General features: G+C 39.8%; 1 protein-coding gene across 3 annotated transcripts in view; it reads right to left on the bottom strand.

The window, feature by feature from the left end:
- Positions 1-14,233, bottom strand: part of atg5 (ATG5 autophagy related 5 homolog (S. cerevisiae)) — a 158,969-nt gene that overhangs the window by 117,615 nt on the left and 27,121 nt on the right. For all 3 annotated transcript variants that reach the window (XM_072552733.1, XM_072552742.1, XM_072552723.1), the window contains exon 5: positions 9,836-9,998. In XM_072552733.1, coding sequence (XP_072408834.1) covers positions 9,836-9,998 — 163 coding nt within the window. The remainder of the gene's footprint in view (positions 1-9,835; positions 9,999-14,233) is intronic.

The following is a 14,233-nucleotide window of genomic DNA, read 5'->3' as shown; positions in this document are numbered from 1 at the left end:
TATTCATTTAGAACCTCCTCTATCAGTATTTACCATGGAGAAAGAATGGAAACTAGGGAGCACGAGGAAATAAACAGCGATGTCTTGAAAAGAGTCCACATTGCAGATCAGGAGGTGCTGGAGGTCTTAAAATGCATAAAGATAATCACATCCTGGGGATTTATCTAAGTGTATCCAGGACATTGAGAGAAGCTAGGGAAGAAATTGCAGGGCCCCTAGCAGAGATAATTGTGTCATCGACAGCCACCAGGTGAGGTGACAGATGACTACAGGGTGGTGAATGTTGCGCCATTATTTCAGAAAGCCTGTAAAGAAAAGCCAAGGAACTACAGGCTGGTGAACTTCACATCAGTGGTGGGTAAGTTGTTGTAGGGAATTCTGAAAGACCAGTTATATCATATTCGGAAAGGCAAGGACTGATTAAAGGACAGTCAGTATGAGTTTGCGCATGGGAACTCCCCTCTCTCAAATTTTACTGAATTTTTTTGAAGACGTGACCAAGAAGATAGATGGAGGCTGAGTGATGGATGTCCACATGGACTTTCGCAAGCCCTTCGACAAGGTTGCACGTGGTAGACTAGTTAGCAAGATTACATCAAATGGAATTCATGGGCAGCTAGCCATTTGAATAAAAAATTGGTTTGAAGGTAGGAGATAGGGGGTGATGATGGGCAGGGGGGTTGCTTTTCAGATTGGAGGCCTGTGACCAATGGTGTGCATCAAGGATCGGGTTTTTTTATCATTTACATAAATGATTTGGATGTGAAAATAGGAAACATGGTTAATAAGTTTGCAGATGACACCAAAGGTGATGGTGTAATGAAGAGTGAAGAAGCTTCTCAGAGTACAGCGGGACCTTGATCAGATGGGACGAAGAATGACAGAGAGAATATAATTTAGGGAAATGAGGTGTGGCGTTTTGGAAGGCAAATTATGGCAGGACTTGTACACTTAATGGGAGGGATCTAGGAAGCTTTGTGAATAAAGAGACCTTGGGATGCAGGTTTATAGTTTCTTGAAAGTGGACTCGAAGGCAGACAGGGGAGCAAAGGCAGCTTTTAGTATGCTTACCTTTATTGGTCAGTGAATTCAGCATAGGAGTTGGAATGTCACATTGCTCTGTATTGGTTAGACCACTTTTGAAAAACTGCATTCAATTCTGGTTATCCTCCTGTAGGGAAGATGTTGTTAAACATGCAATGGTTCAGAAAAGATTTACAAGGAAGTTGCCAGAGTTGCAGGGTTTGAGCTATAGGGAACGGTTGAATTGGCTGTGGCTATTTTACCTGCGGTGAAGGAGGCTGAGAAGTAACCTTGTAGAAGTTTATAAAATCATGAGGGGTATGGATAGGATGAAAAATTAAAGTCTGATTCCCTGCCTAGAAAAGTCCAAAACTAGAAGACATAGGTTTAAATTGAGAGAAGACAGACATAAAGGGACCTAAGAGGCAACTTCTTCATGCAATGGGTGGTGTGTATGTGGAATAAGCTGCCAGAGGAAGTGGTAGAGGCTGGTACAATTACAACATTTAAAAGACAGCTGGATGGGTATAAGAATAGGAGAAGTTTAGACAGAAACAGTCCATGTGCTGGCAAATGGGAGTAGATTAATTTAGGATATCTGGTGGGCATGGACGAATTGGATTAAGGGGTCTGTCTCTGTGCTGTATACAATTCTAGACTCCATAAATATGGAAATCAAGTTTGATTGTTTAAACGTGTGCACAATGCTCAACAGGAAATTCTATTAAGCTTTTTCTCAACATCTGCAGTCAATCAAGCAAAACACCAAAATATCTTTGGTCATAAATCTGAATAACTACTATATCCCTCTATTGCATATTACCTTTTTAAATAGCTGAACAGTTGAATTGCAAGGACAGTGCTGGTCTTTATTTCTCTCATATTGTTTGCTCACTTCCAGTTGCATGTTAAATCCCCTCTGCACTATTAAAACTGATTATATGCGTGAGATGAATAATTGAGTTAAAGTAAAAGTTGAATTATCAACTTGTTTTGCAGCTTTGACATGAGGTAGGAATATTGAAGAGACAGTCATGCAGGCTCATTTCAATACATTTGACACATTAAGATTTGTAAGGATATAATTTGAATTAAATTTGTTCAGTGAAAGACAGGACATGAAAATGTCTAGATTTATCATTAACCAAGTGAAGTAACTTTTCAAAAGCGGTGGGAAATAGAAATTAACTTCTCAAAATTTATTAACTACATTTTCTTTCCCAAACTCTTGTGATAGAAGCTCAAAAATATGCTGGACCTTACACTCATTAAGAAGATAATGATACATGCCTGGCTATAGGATAGCATTAGCCACTAATTAAAATTCTCTCCAGAAAACATACCAAGTGTATGATGAACATGATGATACTACAGCCTTGTTTCAACCTGCAATTACTGTTTCAGTCTAATACTTGATATGCAAATGAGAAACTGCCACAGTTTTGTAATTACAAATCTTTCTTCAAAACAAAACTTCACATAAATGTATAAAGACAACTTTAGAATCTAACATGACTGTCTCTTCAATATTCCTACCTCATGTCAAAGCTGCAAAACAAGTTGATAATTCAACTTTTACTTTAACTCAATTATTCATCTCACGCATATAATCAGTTTTAATAGTGCAGAGGGGATTTAACATGCAACTGGAAGTAAGCAAACAATATGAGAGAAATAAAGACCAGCACTGTCCTTGCAATTCAACTAGAATGAAGAACATTTTCCTCTTAAAGCTAAGCTAATCATTTTCAGAAAAAAAAGCAAAATTGAAAATGACTAGATCAATTTGTCCAATTGTATTTAAAACAAGTAAAATCAATCCAATAAAATGTCTTAATGAATTCAACATCAAAACCACTGTTCAATACCCTAAAGTTATACAGTTGTATTTATGAAATAAATATGAATTTCAATTTAAATTATTCTTATTCATTCATGCAATGTGGGTGTCACTGACCAAGCCAGCATTATTTTCCATCTCTAAACACCCTAGAGGAGGTGGTGATGAGCCACATTCTGGAATTGCTGCAGTCCATGTGCTTAGTTCTACACGGAGTGCTTTGAATGAAAAAGATCCAGGGTTTTGACCTAGTGACAATAGAGGAATGAAGAAAACAGCTAACTGAAGAGCAAATGTGACTTGGAAGGGAATTTGCTGGTGGTATTCCCATGTGTCTACTGCTCTTGTCCTTCTAGATGGCAGAGGTCTTGGGTTTAGAAGATGCGGTCAGAGGAACTTTAACTGAATTGCTGCAACACATTTTGTAGATAGTACACACTGCGAGAGTTACTATTAAAAGTGTTGAAAGAAATTCCTATAATGTTTTGCTCTGAGTGAGATCAAGCTTCCCAAATGCTGAATTGGAACTGAACTCATTAAGACAAGTGGACAGCTTTGCATCAGACTCAACTGGTGTACAGTATATGCTCGGCAGGCTTTGAGGGATCTGGAGGTTAGTCGCTTATCCAAAGATTTCCAGCCTCTCACCTGTTATTGCAGTCAGCACTTATACGATTGGTTCATTTTCTGTTTCATGGTAATCGGAAGTGATGGCCTAGTCGTGTTATCACTAGACTATTCATCCAGAGACTGGTAATATTCTGGAGACCCAGGTCAGAATCTTGCCACGGCAGATGGTGGAATTTGAATTCAATGAATATATGGAATTAGGAGTCTAATGATGACCATTAAACTACTGTTGGGGTTGTCAGAAAAAACCTATCTGGTTCACTAACATCCTTCAGAGACAGTCACTTGATGAAGCAGCAGCAGTCCGAAAGCTTGTATTTCCAAATAAACCTGACGCACTAAAACCTGGTGTTGTGTGATTTTCAACTTTGTCCACCATCAGTCCAACACCTGCACCTTCACATCATGTTCTTTCGAGAAGGAAACTGCTGTTCTTACCTGGTCTGACCTACGTGAGACTCCAAACACACAATACGGTTGACACTTAATGCAATTACAAATAAGTAATAAATGCTGGTTTGCTCAGTGACAACTACATCCCATGAATCAATATGTATTAAAAGAAATCCCAGGAATTGCAATAGTTGGATCTCATTAATTGTAATACCATTGAATGTTCAGCACCATTCGTGATTCCTAAGATGCTGAAGCATTCCATGTCCAAATGCAGCAACAGCTGGAAAATATTCAGATGTGTGCTAACAAGTGGCAAATAATGACAATCTCCAACGAGAATGTAACTTGATATTGACTTGCATTACCATTACGGAATTCCCCCACCATTAACAATGGGATTACCATTGACCAGAAACTCAACTAAATTAGCCATATAAATACAATGACTAAATAATGCATTGAGTTACTCAACTCATGTCTCACCAAAGCCTGTCTCAAAGGCACAAGCCAAAAGTGTCCTGGAATACTATCCATTTGCCTGGATGAATGCGGGTCCAACAAGAACCTTGACATCATACAGGATAAAGCAGCCTACTTCACCGGCATCATATCCACAAACAAGCATTCCCTCCACTATCGATGCTCAGTAGAAGCAGTGGATATCTCTAATATTGATTCGCTCCACGTGGTTGTCACTGGGCAAACCAGCATATACTACCCAACAGTAAGTGCATTAAGTGTCAACGACAGGACACAGAGCAGAAATTAATCAAGAATCCTGAAACAACACCTTCCATACCCATGACCACTACCACCAAGGACAAGGGTAGCAGATACATGGGAACACCACCATTTGTAAATTCCCCTGCAAGCTACTCATCATCCTGACTTGGAATTATATTATCATTCACTCAGTTACACTGTCAAAATCTGATAACTCTCTCCCCAAAAGCATTTTGGGTGTACTTCAATCAAATCAACAATATCAGTTCAAGATAGCTCACCAACATCTCGAAAGCAGCTAAGGATGGATAACAAAATATGGGCCAGCCATTCACATCACATTAAAGAATGTGAAAAATAAAGTCAGTGCTAAGTAATACACAGTCCAACAATCATGTATCAACTAAAGTAAGTTTAATTTAGTTAAATCATATTTAGTCAGAACTTTGATCATAAACCACTCTGGGTCATGTTACCTGCGAAAGTGAAAAATGATTTTATTAATTGATTTTTACTGAAAATGCATTGCAAAGCACTTGGCCGCCGCATGATTTCTAACCAATAATTCATTGCAGATAAGCCCAAAAACCTTGTTGCTCTGAAAAAGCTAATTATCATTTTCCGTTCATAAAATGTCAAATTTACTATATACTGCAACTGTAATTTGTTTGCAGAGAAGAATTTCCCAAATTCTCATTGCAATAATTTTTTCAGTGCCTGTACATATGCTAATTTAATCCCTATTAAAATGATCATGCAGTAACTGGGTTACGAATGAGATCCATTCTCAAGTATATTCGAGAGTCGATTTGTAAGCAAATCTTAACACAATTGAATATAAAATAAGCACTTGCAAGCAAAAGAAAATATTCACATCAGATTTTTAAAATTAACATTGATTCTAGTTTGGAAGTATACATGTTTGCCAATTAGCAACTGCCTGTATACAGTTTGATATTAAATGAATGTGATGCCACCTAGTGGAGAAGGTCTGATTAAAAATCAACTGGATCAATAATTGTGGCAATAACTAAAAAACTGAAATAATTTAAGAGCACTATGCATTTTGACCTTCCATGCCAAAATATTAGAATATTAAACCAGCACAGAAAATTTGCAGTAGCAGATGATGGCCATTCAAATTCTGGTACATCAAATTCCAATCAAGAAAAATTCTCCCATTTTCCAGGTCTTCCTCCATAATCTTTCAGTGCATATCCAAGTTTTGTTTTCAATATAATGGAGGCTTCTGCCTATAGTCACAGTTTCATGTAGTGAATTCCAGATACCCATCAGTCTCTGGTGAAAATAATTCTTAAATCTCCTCTCATCCTTCTGCTGGTTACTTTAAATCTATGCCCTCCGATTATTGATCTGTTACTATCCAGCCAAAGTAGGCCACTCAATTTTCTCACCTCAATTAAATCAGCCTCCTCTTTGACGAAAAATCAACAGGCTAAGTAACTTCTCTAAAATTTCTGCTGCTCTGACAACTCCATGTACACTTCCTCTGAACATTCTCTAGTGCAATACTTATTGTAATGCTATAACCAAAACTATATGCTGTGCTCTAGATGTAGCCCAAATTGTGTTTTGCATTGGTTCCAGCATAGCCTCCCTGCTCTAAGCCTTAGCAAATAAAAAGTAAGCATACTATATTCTTCATGACCAGAACTACTGGTTCTCCTACCTTCAATGACCTGTGGACATGCATTCCGATGTATCCATTTCCTTCTATCTTTCAGCATCCTCACATTTGTTGTACATTCCTTTGCTTTGTTTGCCACTGCTCAAACAAAGATCTTGCATTTGTATGCATCGATTTCCATTTACCAAATTTTCCCCTCTTATTTGTTGTAATATTTCTATGAACCAAAACCCTACAATTAAGTTAGATATCAGAAAAAGCTGGAGCACCAATACCAAGATCTGTGTAACGCCACGAGAAACAATGTTACAAACCTACTATGTTTTGCTTACTGAAACAGAGCCAATTGCAGCTCCATCTTGCGACTTTCCTTGGATTCCACAAGCTTTTATTTTTTCTAAGTAGGACTATATCAAAAATCTTAAAATTTAACCATATTAAAAGGTGTCATCATTGTCTTTTCTTGTTGCTTCTCAAAGAATTCAATCAAGACAACTTTGCTTTAACAATCGCCATTGAGTAATCTGCACCTTTCTAAATAAGCACTTATATTATCTGAATATTTTTCAATAATTGCCAATCATTCAGCCATTAGAATCTAACTAATTAGGAAAAATGAGTCAAGTGTTTAAACATACCTTACATTTTCATTGTTAAACTTAATCTTCTTGCCTTGTTAACAACCACATTAGAGAACTTGTCCACAAGAAGGGACCTAACACAAAAGAATTCACTGGGACCAGGCAGAAGTGCAATGAGCCATCAGACAGGGCAAACTCAGAACACCTCATCAGTCCAACCATACAATCATAGAATCCCTACGGTGTCGAAACAGGCCATTCGGCCCAACTCCGAGGAGTAACCAACACAGACCCACTGCCCTACCAACTACTCTATATTTACCCCGGAATCATGTACCTAAACTACACATCCCTGAATACTATCGGCAATTTGGCACAGTCAATTCACTTAATCTGCACATGTTTGGACTATGAGAGGAAACCAGAGCACCGGAGGAAACCCATACAGATACGGGGAGACTGTCTGGATGGAGTTTGCACATTCTCCCGAGACTCGAACCAAACCTGGGTCCCTGGCACTGGGCAGCAGCAGTGCTAATGACTGAGTCATCGTGCCACCCAAATTTGCACTAGAAATAGCAGAGTCTGCAGCTCAAATTGTGGATTTACCAACCATCACAGAATCCTCTAAACCACTGGCAGAAAATCATTCACTATTCCAAAGATCTGTGTAAGGAAAAGCTATCAAAAAGGCAAAGAAGAAGAATAATTGGGGTGATAAGTTTCTGAACAACTTTATCATGAAGGCTCCACAGGCAAATCCACAGTGAAGTTAACCTAACATAGTTCCATCATAAGCACAGAACTTCTAACTGCCTTAGTATCTCATGGCTAGAGAGGAAAAGTAAAAATTCAGCCAATACTCCTAGCCATTCCACAGTTACTGTTGATGCAATTTGCTTCTGCAAATATCAATTGATTAGCTTTGCTGACATGCCTATTTCCCAATCCAAAAACAAAACAGCCCATCATTGACTTTTACATTTGCAATGTATGATTTCTAAAGAAGTTTTTCAAATGTATATCTTACTTTAACTTTCAGTCAGAGACGAGGAAAAGGTTACTGGAACGTAAATTTTCAAAATGAATCGTCTGAAAGGACATATTTGCAGGCACAATTTCAGTTGGTTTATCCAAATACAATAATGATTTAACAAAAAAAAGCTTCATTTCTGCACAATGTTCAAGCTTATTTCAACATTTGTTCAACAACTGTCGGAATCAGTTTTGCTTCTCTTTTCAACACAAGAAAACACTTGCAGATGTATCATGTTCTGAGACTCGGTGGGCCTAAATTGTACTTTCTTTTACATTTGTGGTTGTGTGCACTGTTTCATAAGTAAGAGAAGATATTCAAAAGCTATGCGAGAATCCTATAAAAAGTAAAGAAAGATGCTACATGTTCTAAAAGAGTTGTATCAGTTTCAGAAGTTTTTATTTCTTTTTCGCTGATTTCTAAAAAATTTGCCTGACTTTTCTTAAGAGCTATGTGGCATTCATATTTGCCAAAAGCTGTGGCTCTTATTTTGACAAAATTTGCATGTTAACTTGAGTGGACCCTATATTTCTAACTAGGATAACAAACATAAAAAAATGTTTTTTGTTCATAACTGTATGTGCTTTGGAAACATAGAAATCACTTTACACAATAAAGTGCTCTTAAAATCATTTGTTATGGATTTATATTTCTGCGAGTAATGATGGCTAAAATTTTGCAAAAAGCAGATGTATTGCTTTTGTAACTACAGATGTAGCAATGCAAGGGATGCACGGGAATACAAGATCTCCACATACAAGTGCTGCAAAAGAACATATTTAGAAAGGAGCTTGCTCTCATCTAGAACACAGCCACAGAAATTAATGGGCTGGAGAGAGTTGGTGGGAAAAAGACATGTATTTACAATATTACGTTGTTCTTGTGACAGGTGATTAATCTGTAATACAAATCTGATTACTGCTCAGTGCAACAATGTTAAAGAGTCATACAGCACAGAAACAGACCCTTCGGTCCAACCAGTCATGCCGACCATAATCCCATACCAAACCATTCCCACCTGCCTGCTCCTGACCACTCCCTCCCCAAATATTGCTTAATAACTTTAAGACATTTATAAGTAAATCTAGAAATAAGCCTGAATCTCAAGAGCAAATGTTCTAACAGCCTTCAACAGTGACATTATAAAACACAGTTTCTGAATACATCAGATAGATCGGATGATAGCTTAACACTCCATAATTTATAGTTCTGGAGTTAAACAGAAACAGTAGCACATGCAACAGAAAATCCAAAAAAACCAAGTCAGTCCAGTGAAAAACTTTGATTTTGCTTTACCAATGAACTTAAGTGAAATCATACATTATTATAAAAAGATCAGATCCGTGCCTCAAATTGAAGTTGGGATATTATCACCTTTCTGCTGAAACTGCTCAACCCTCTTTGCTCTAAAGTTTCCATTCTTCTATTCCATGTTCCTTGCTTGCAATCAGAAGTGCTGCACAAAGGTGCCATCTGGTACAGTAACTACCTAATGTACATTCTGTTCAGTTTATTGTTATTTTTATTGTTCAGTTTTTAGAACTATCCTTGAGCATAACACTACAAAAACTGATGAACTATGTTTTACAGCAAACTTAAAATTACTTTAAGATTTCTCCAGCTTAGTTAACCCCACAAATGAATGAAAATAATAGCCAAATAACAAGTATATTTTAAATAATCACAGGTTCAAGATATAGGAAGTGAATCGGTAGGGTAGCATTTGTCCTCAATACCCTGGAGGAAACTTTTCCCACCTATTCTGTGCACTTGTGCACTATTGTTTAGAGTCCTTGGTTAAAAATAGTAAACAATCATTTAGGAAAACATCAAATTTGAAAGAGGGAAATGTAATTCTGGAACATTCAGCTTTATGTTAAGACTAACACAGGAAGGTGGCAACATCTGCAACACAGTCAGCAAAACAAGCCATTCATAAGAGATTGTGAATTAAGTACCATTTTGCAAGCCCATCCAGAGTTGTTTATGATCCTTTTTCTGCATCTCATTGATTACTTGACTTTTGTGCTTTAAGGCATCAGCTTCTTTAATGCAAGACATAAAATGAGCTTCAACAGCATCTTTTGTGAGGCAATGAAGCAGTTCCGATTCAGGGAAGTTCTGGAAAAATAGAAAGCACAATAGGTGCTAAGTAAACAAATGTACAATCAACCAGCACAAGACAATGAGTAGAAATTTATTTTAAAACAGATTTTAAAATCTGTTCAACAATGAGGATAACCCAAACAACAGCTGTGGTGGAATGGCAGAGCAAGCTGAAGTGGTTAGATGGCCGATGACTGCTCTAATTCAGTATGTCAGAGTCATAGAGGTATACAGCACGGAAACAGTCCCTTTGGTCCAACTCATCCATGCCGACTAGATATCCTAAACAAATCTAGTCCCATTTGCCAGCACTTTGCCCTTTTCCCCTCTAAACTCTTTTATTCATATATCCATCCAGGTGTCGTTTAAATGTTGTAATTTTACCAGCCTCCACCACTTCCTCTGGCAGTTCAATTCATATATGCACCACCCTGTGTGAAAAAGTTGCCCCTCAGGTTCCATTTAAATCTCTCCGCTCTCACCCTAAATCTATGCCCTCTAGTTCTAGACTTCCCCCACCCCAGGGAAAAGACCTTATCTATTTACCCTATCCCTGCCCCTCACCCTTGAGAGTTGAATGCAGCAGCGATTCAAAGCCAGCCTTATTTTGAACATGTTCCTGAAAATGAGCTAAATAATGATAGAATATTACAGCACTAATTTTAAGACCTTATGTTTATTAAAAACAAAAGCAAACTTTACCCCTAATGGCTCAGTGAATTCATTCAATAACTAATTAAGCTGTTCAGAATTAGTTAAGCCTCAGATACAGTTTTGGTCTATACAGGGTTACCTTTCGTGTGGGCCTATGAAAAAGCATTATTTAGCCGCCACTCAGAAATCAGGTACGAGTCACACTTAACTGCTGGAACTTCAGTTACTTGCTGGAAGTGGATGTGAACACTCACAAAAGACCACCTCATTAAACAAAAAGTCAAAAGAAACAATGTAAATCACACTTTCACGTTATCATTTAGAATATATCACAAAGTACAAGGGTAAACAGTGCAGAGTACAAAATTTAACTTTTCAATCACACCCTTTTTTTTGCAAATTAACATTTAAATATATTAAGGAACAGAGCCCCTGTATTGACATGGTACTTATGACAACAGGATGCCCCAAAGAGTGCTTTTCAGCCAATGAAATACATTGATATATTGCTAAGTAATATCTATAATTTAGAAAAATGCGACACAGTCAACTTACACACAAGATAAAATAAAATATGCTGTTATAAACAGGCAAATAGGGACATCAAAATGATGACAACACACCTTCAATATTGACCTGGTGGGTTCAAGATAATTACTTTCTCTTATTTACGTTATAACACCTAAACAACTTCAAACCTTCTCTCTAGCTCCTTCAAAGTAATTAATACAACACACTGAAGAATTGGTAGTTGTTATTCAATATGTAATGAAGTTCTCAAGGAATCAATTTAAAAGACACTTGTATAAGTATATGAATATGAAATGTTTGGAGGGACATGGGTCAGGAGAAGGCTGGTGGAGAGTTTAGTTTAAGATTATGGTCAGCATGGACTGGTTGGACTGAAGGGTCTGTTTCCATGCTGAAAGCAGGTGTTGCTCGATCCCAGTCGTCTTTCATTTATTATTCACTCAATATCCAAGGGCTAACAGGTATAAGCAATTCAGTCATACAGAACATTACAGATGCTCATAAAATAGACATTACCCTGTCTCTTTTCTTCCCACTCAACTTAAACTAAGATGCATGAGAGCTACAATATCTATCGAAAACATGGATAGAGTATCTAAAAGGAGCTCGTGGTGTAGTGATGTTTCTGGTCAATTAATACAGCAACTTAACAATGCGTTGCTGGAAAAGCGCAGCAGGTCAGGCAGCATCCAAGGAGCAGGAGAATCGACGTTTCGGGCATGAGCCCTTCTTCAGGAATGAGGAAAGTGTGCCAAGCAGGCTAAGATAAAAGGTAGGAAGGAGCGACTTGGGAGAGGGGCGTTGGAAATGCAATAGGTGGAAGGAGGTCAAGGTGAGGGTGATAGGCCGGAGAGGGGGTGGGGGCAGAGAGGTCGGGAAGATGATTGCAGGTCAAGAAGGCGGTGCTGAGTCCGAGGGTTGGGATTGAGAAAAGGTGGGGGGAGGGGAAATGAGGAAGCTGGAGAAATCTGCATTCATCCCTTGTGGTTGGAGGGTTCCCAGGCGGAAGATGAGTCGCTCTTCCTCCAGGCGCCGTGTTGCCATGGTCTGGCGATGGAAGAGCCCAAGGACCTGCATGTCCTTGGCAGAGTGGGAGGGGGAGTTAAAAGTGTTCAGCCACGGGGTGGTTGGGTTGGTTGGTGCGGGTGTCCCAAAGGTGTTCTCTGAAACATTCCGTAAGTTGGCGGCCTGTCTCCCCAATGCAGAGGAGGCCACATCGGGTGCAGCGGATGCAGTAAATAATGTGTGCGGAGGTGCAGGTGAATTTGTGGCAGATATGGAAGGATCTCTTGGGGCCTTGGAGGGAAGTGAGGGGGGAGGTGCGGGCACAAGTTTTGCATTTCTTGCGGTTGCAGGAGTGGAGGTTGGTTTGGTGGGAGGTGTGGATCTGACAAGGGAGTCGCGGAGGGAGAAGTCTTTCCGGAACGCTGATAGGGATGGGGAGGGAAATATATCCTTGGTGGTGGGGTCCGTTTGGAGGTGGTGGAAATGATGAAGGATGATCCGATGTATCTGGAGGTTGGTGGGGTGGTAGGGGAGGGCCAGTGGGGTTCTGTCCTGGTGGCAATTGGAGGGGCGGGGTTCAAGGGCGGAAGAGCGGGAAGTGGAGGAGATGTGGTGGAGAGCATCGTCAACCACGTCTGAGGGGCAATTGCGGTCTTTGAAGAAGGAGGCCATCTGGGTTGTTCAGTATTGGAATTGGTCCTCCTGGGAGCAGATGCGGCGAAGGCGAAGGAATTGGGGATATGGGATGGCCTTTTTACAGGGGGCAGGGTGGGAAGAGGTGTAATCTAGGCAGCTGTGGGAGTCAGTCGGTTTATAGTATACGTCCGTGTTGAGTTGGTCGTCTGAGATAGAGATGGAAAGGTCTAGGAAGGGGAGGGAGGAGTCTGAGATGATCCAGGTAAATTTGAGGTTGGGGTGGAAGGTGTTAGTAAAGTGGATGAACTGTTCAACCTCCTCGTGGGAGCACGAAGTAGCGCCGATACAGTCATCGATGTAGTGGAGGAAAAGGTGGGGGGTGGTGCCAGTGTAGCTGCGGAAGATGGACTATTCCACATATCCAACAAAGATGCAGGCATAGCTGGAGCCCATGCGGGTGCCCATGGCTACTCCTTTGGTTTGGAGGAAGTGGGGGGATTGGAAAGAGAAGTTGTTCAGAGTGAGGACCAGTTCAGTCAGTCGAAGGAGTGTGTTAGTGGAAGGATACTGGTTGGCTCGGCGGGAAAGGAAGAAGCGGAGGGCTTTGAGGCCTTTGTGATGGGGGATGGAGGTGTATAGGGACTGGATGTCCATGGTGAAGATAAGGTGTTGGGGACCGGGGAAGCAAAAATCATGGAGGAGGTGGAGGGCGTGGGTGGTGTCCCGAACATAGGTGGGGAGTTCTTGGACTAAGGGGGACAGGACCGTGTCGAGGTATGCAGAGATGAGTTCAGTGGAGCAGGAGCAGGCTGAGACAATGGGTCGGCTGGGGCAGTCAGGTTAATACAGCAAACCAGGCTAACGTGTGCTGGGGACATGGTTTGAATGGTGAAATTTGAATTCAATAAATCTGCAAGTATAAACTGGCCCAATTAGTACATAAGAACTAGGAACAGGGGTAGGCAATTCAACCCCACAAGCCTGCTCCTTCATTTGATATGATCACAGTTGATCTCATTTCGGACCCAAATTAATTTTCCTGCCTGGTCTCCATAACTCTCTTACTCATTACTAATTCAAAAAAATCTATCTATTCCACAAATGTAATCATATTTACAACTGTGTAACCATTGTTTTTGTCATAAAAACCCAACTAGTTAAGTAACATCTTTTAAGCAAGGAACTTTACTATTCTTACCTGGCCTATAATGACCCCAGACCCAGAGCAATTTGGTTGACTCTTAATTGTCCTCTGAGATAACTAGGAACAGAAAACAAATGCCAGAGGTATCCATAGCACATATAAATTTTTTTTAAAAGCTGATGTTGGTCAAAGGTCCACACAAACTACTTGCCACAATATGATATGGTAACATCACACCTCCCCCCTTTACTTCCCTCCAAGGCCCCAAGGGATCCTTCCA

The sequence above is a fragment of the Chiloscyllium punctatum genome, chromosome 3 (genome assembly GCF_047496795.1).
Source record: "Chiloscyllium punctatum isolate Juve2018m chromosome 3, sChiPun1.3, whole genome shotgun sequence".
Classification (NCBI taxonomy): domain Eukaryota; kingdom Metazoa; phylum Chordata; class Chondrichthyes; order Orectolobiformes; family Hemiscylliidae; genus Chiloscyllium; species Chiloscyllium punctatum.
The sequence above is the reverse complement of the archived record's forward strand: the minus strand, read 5'-3'. Positions and strand labels throughout refer to the sequence as shown.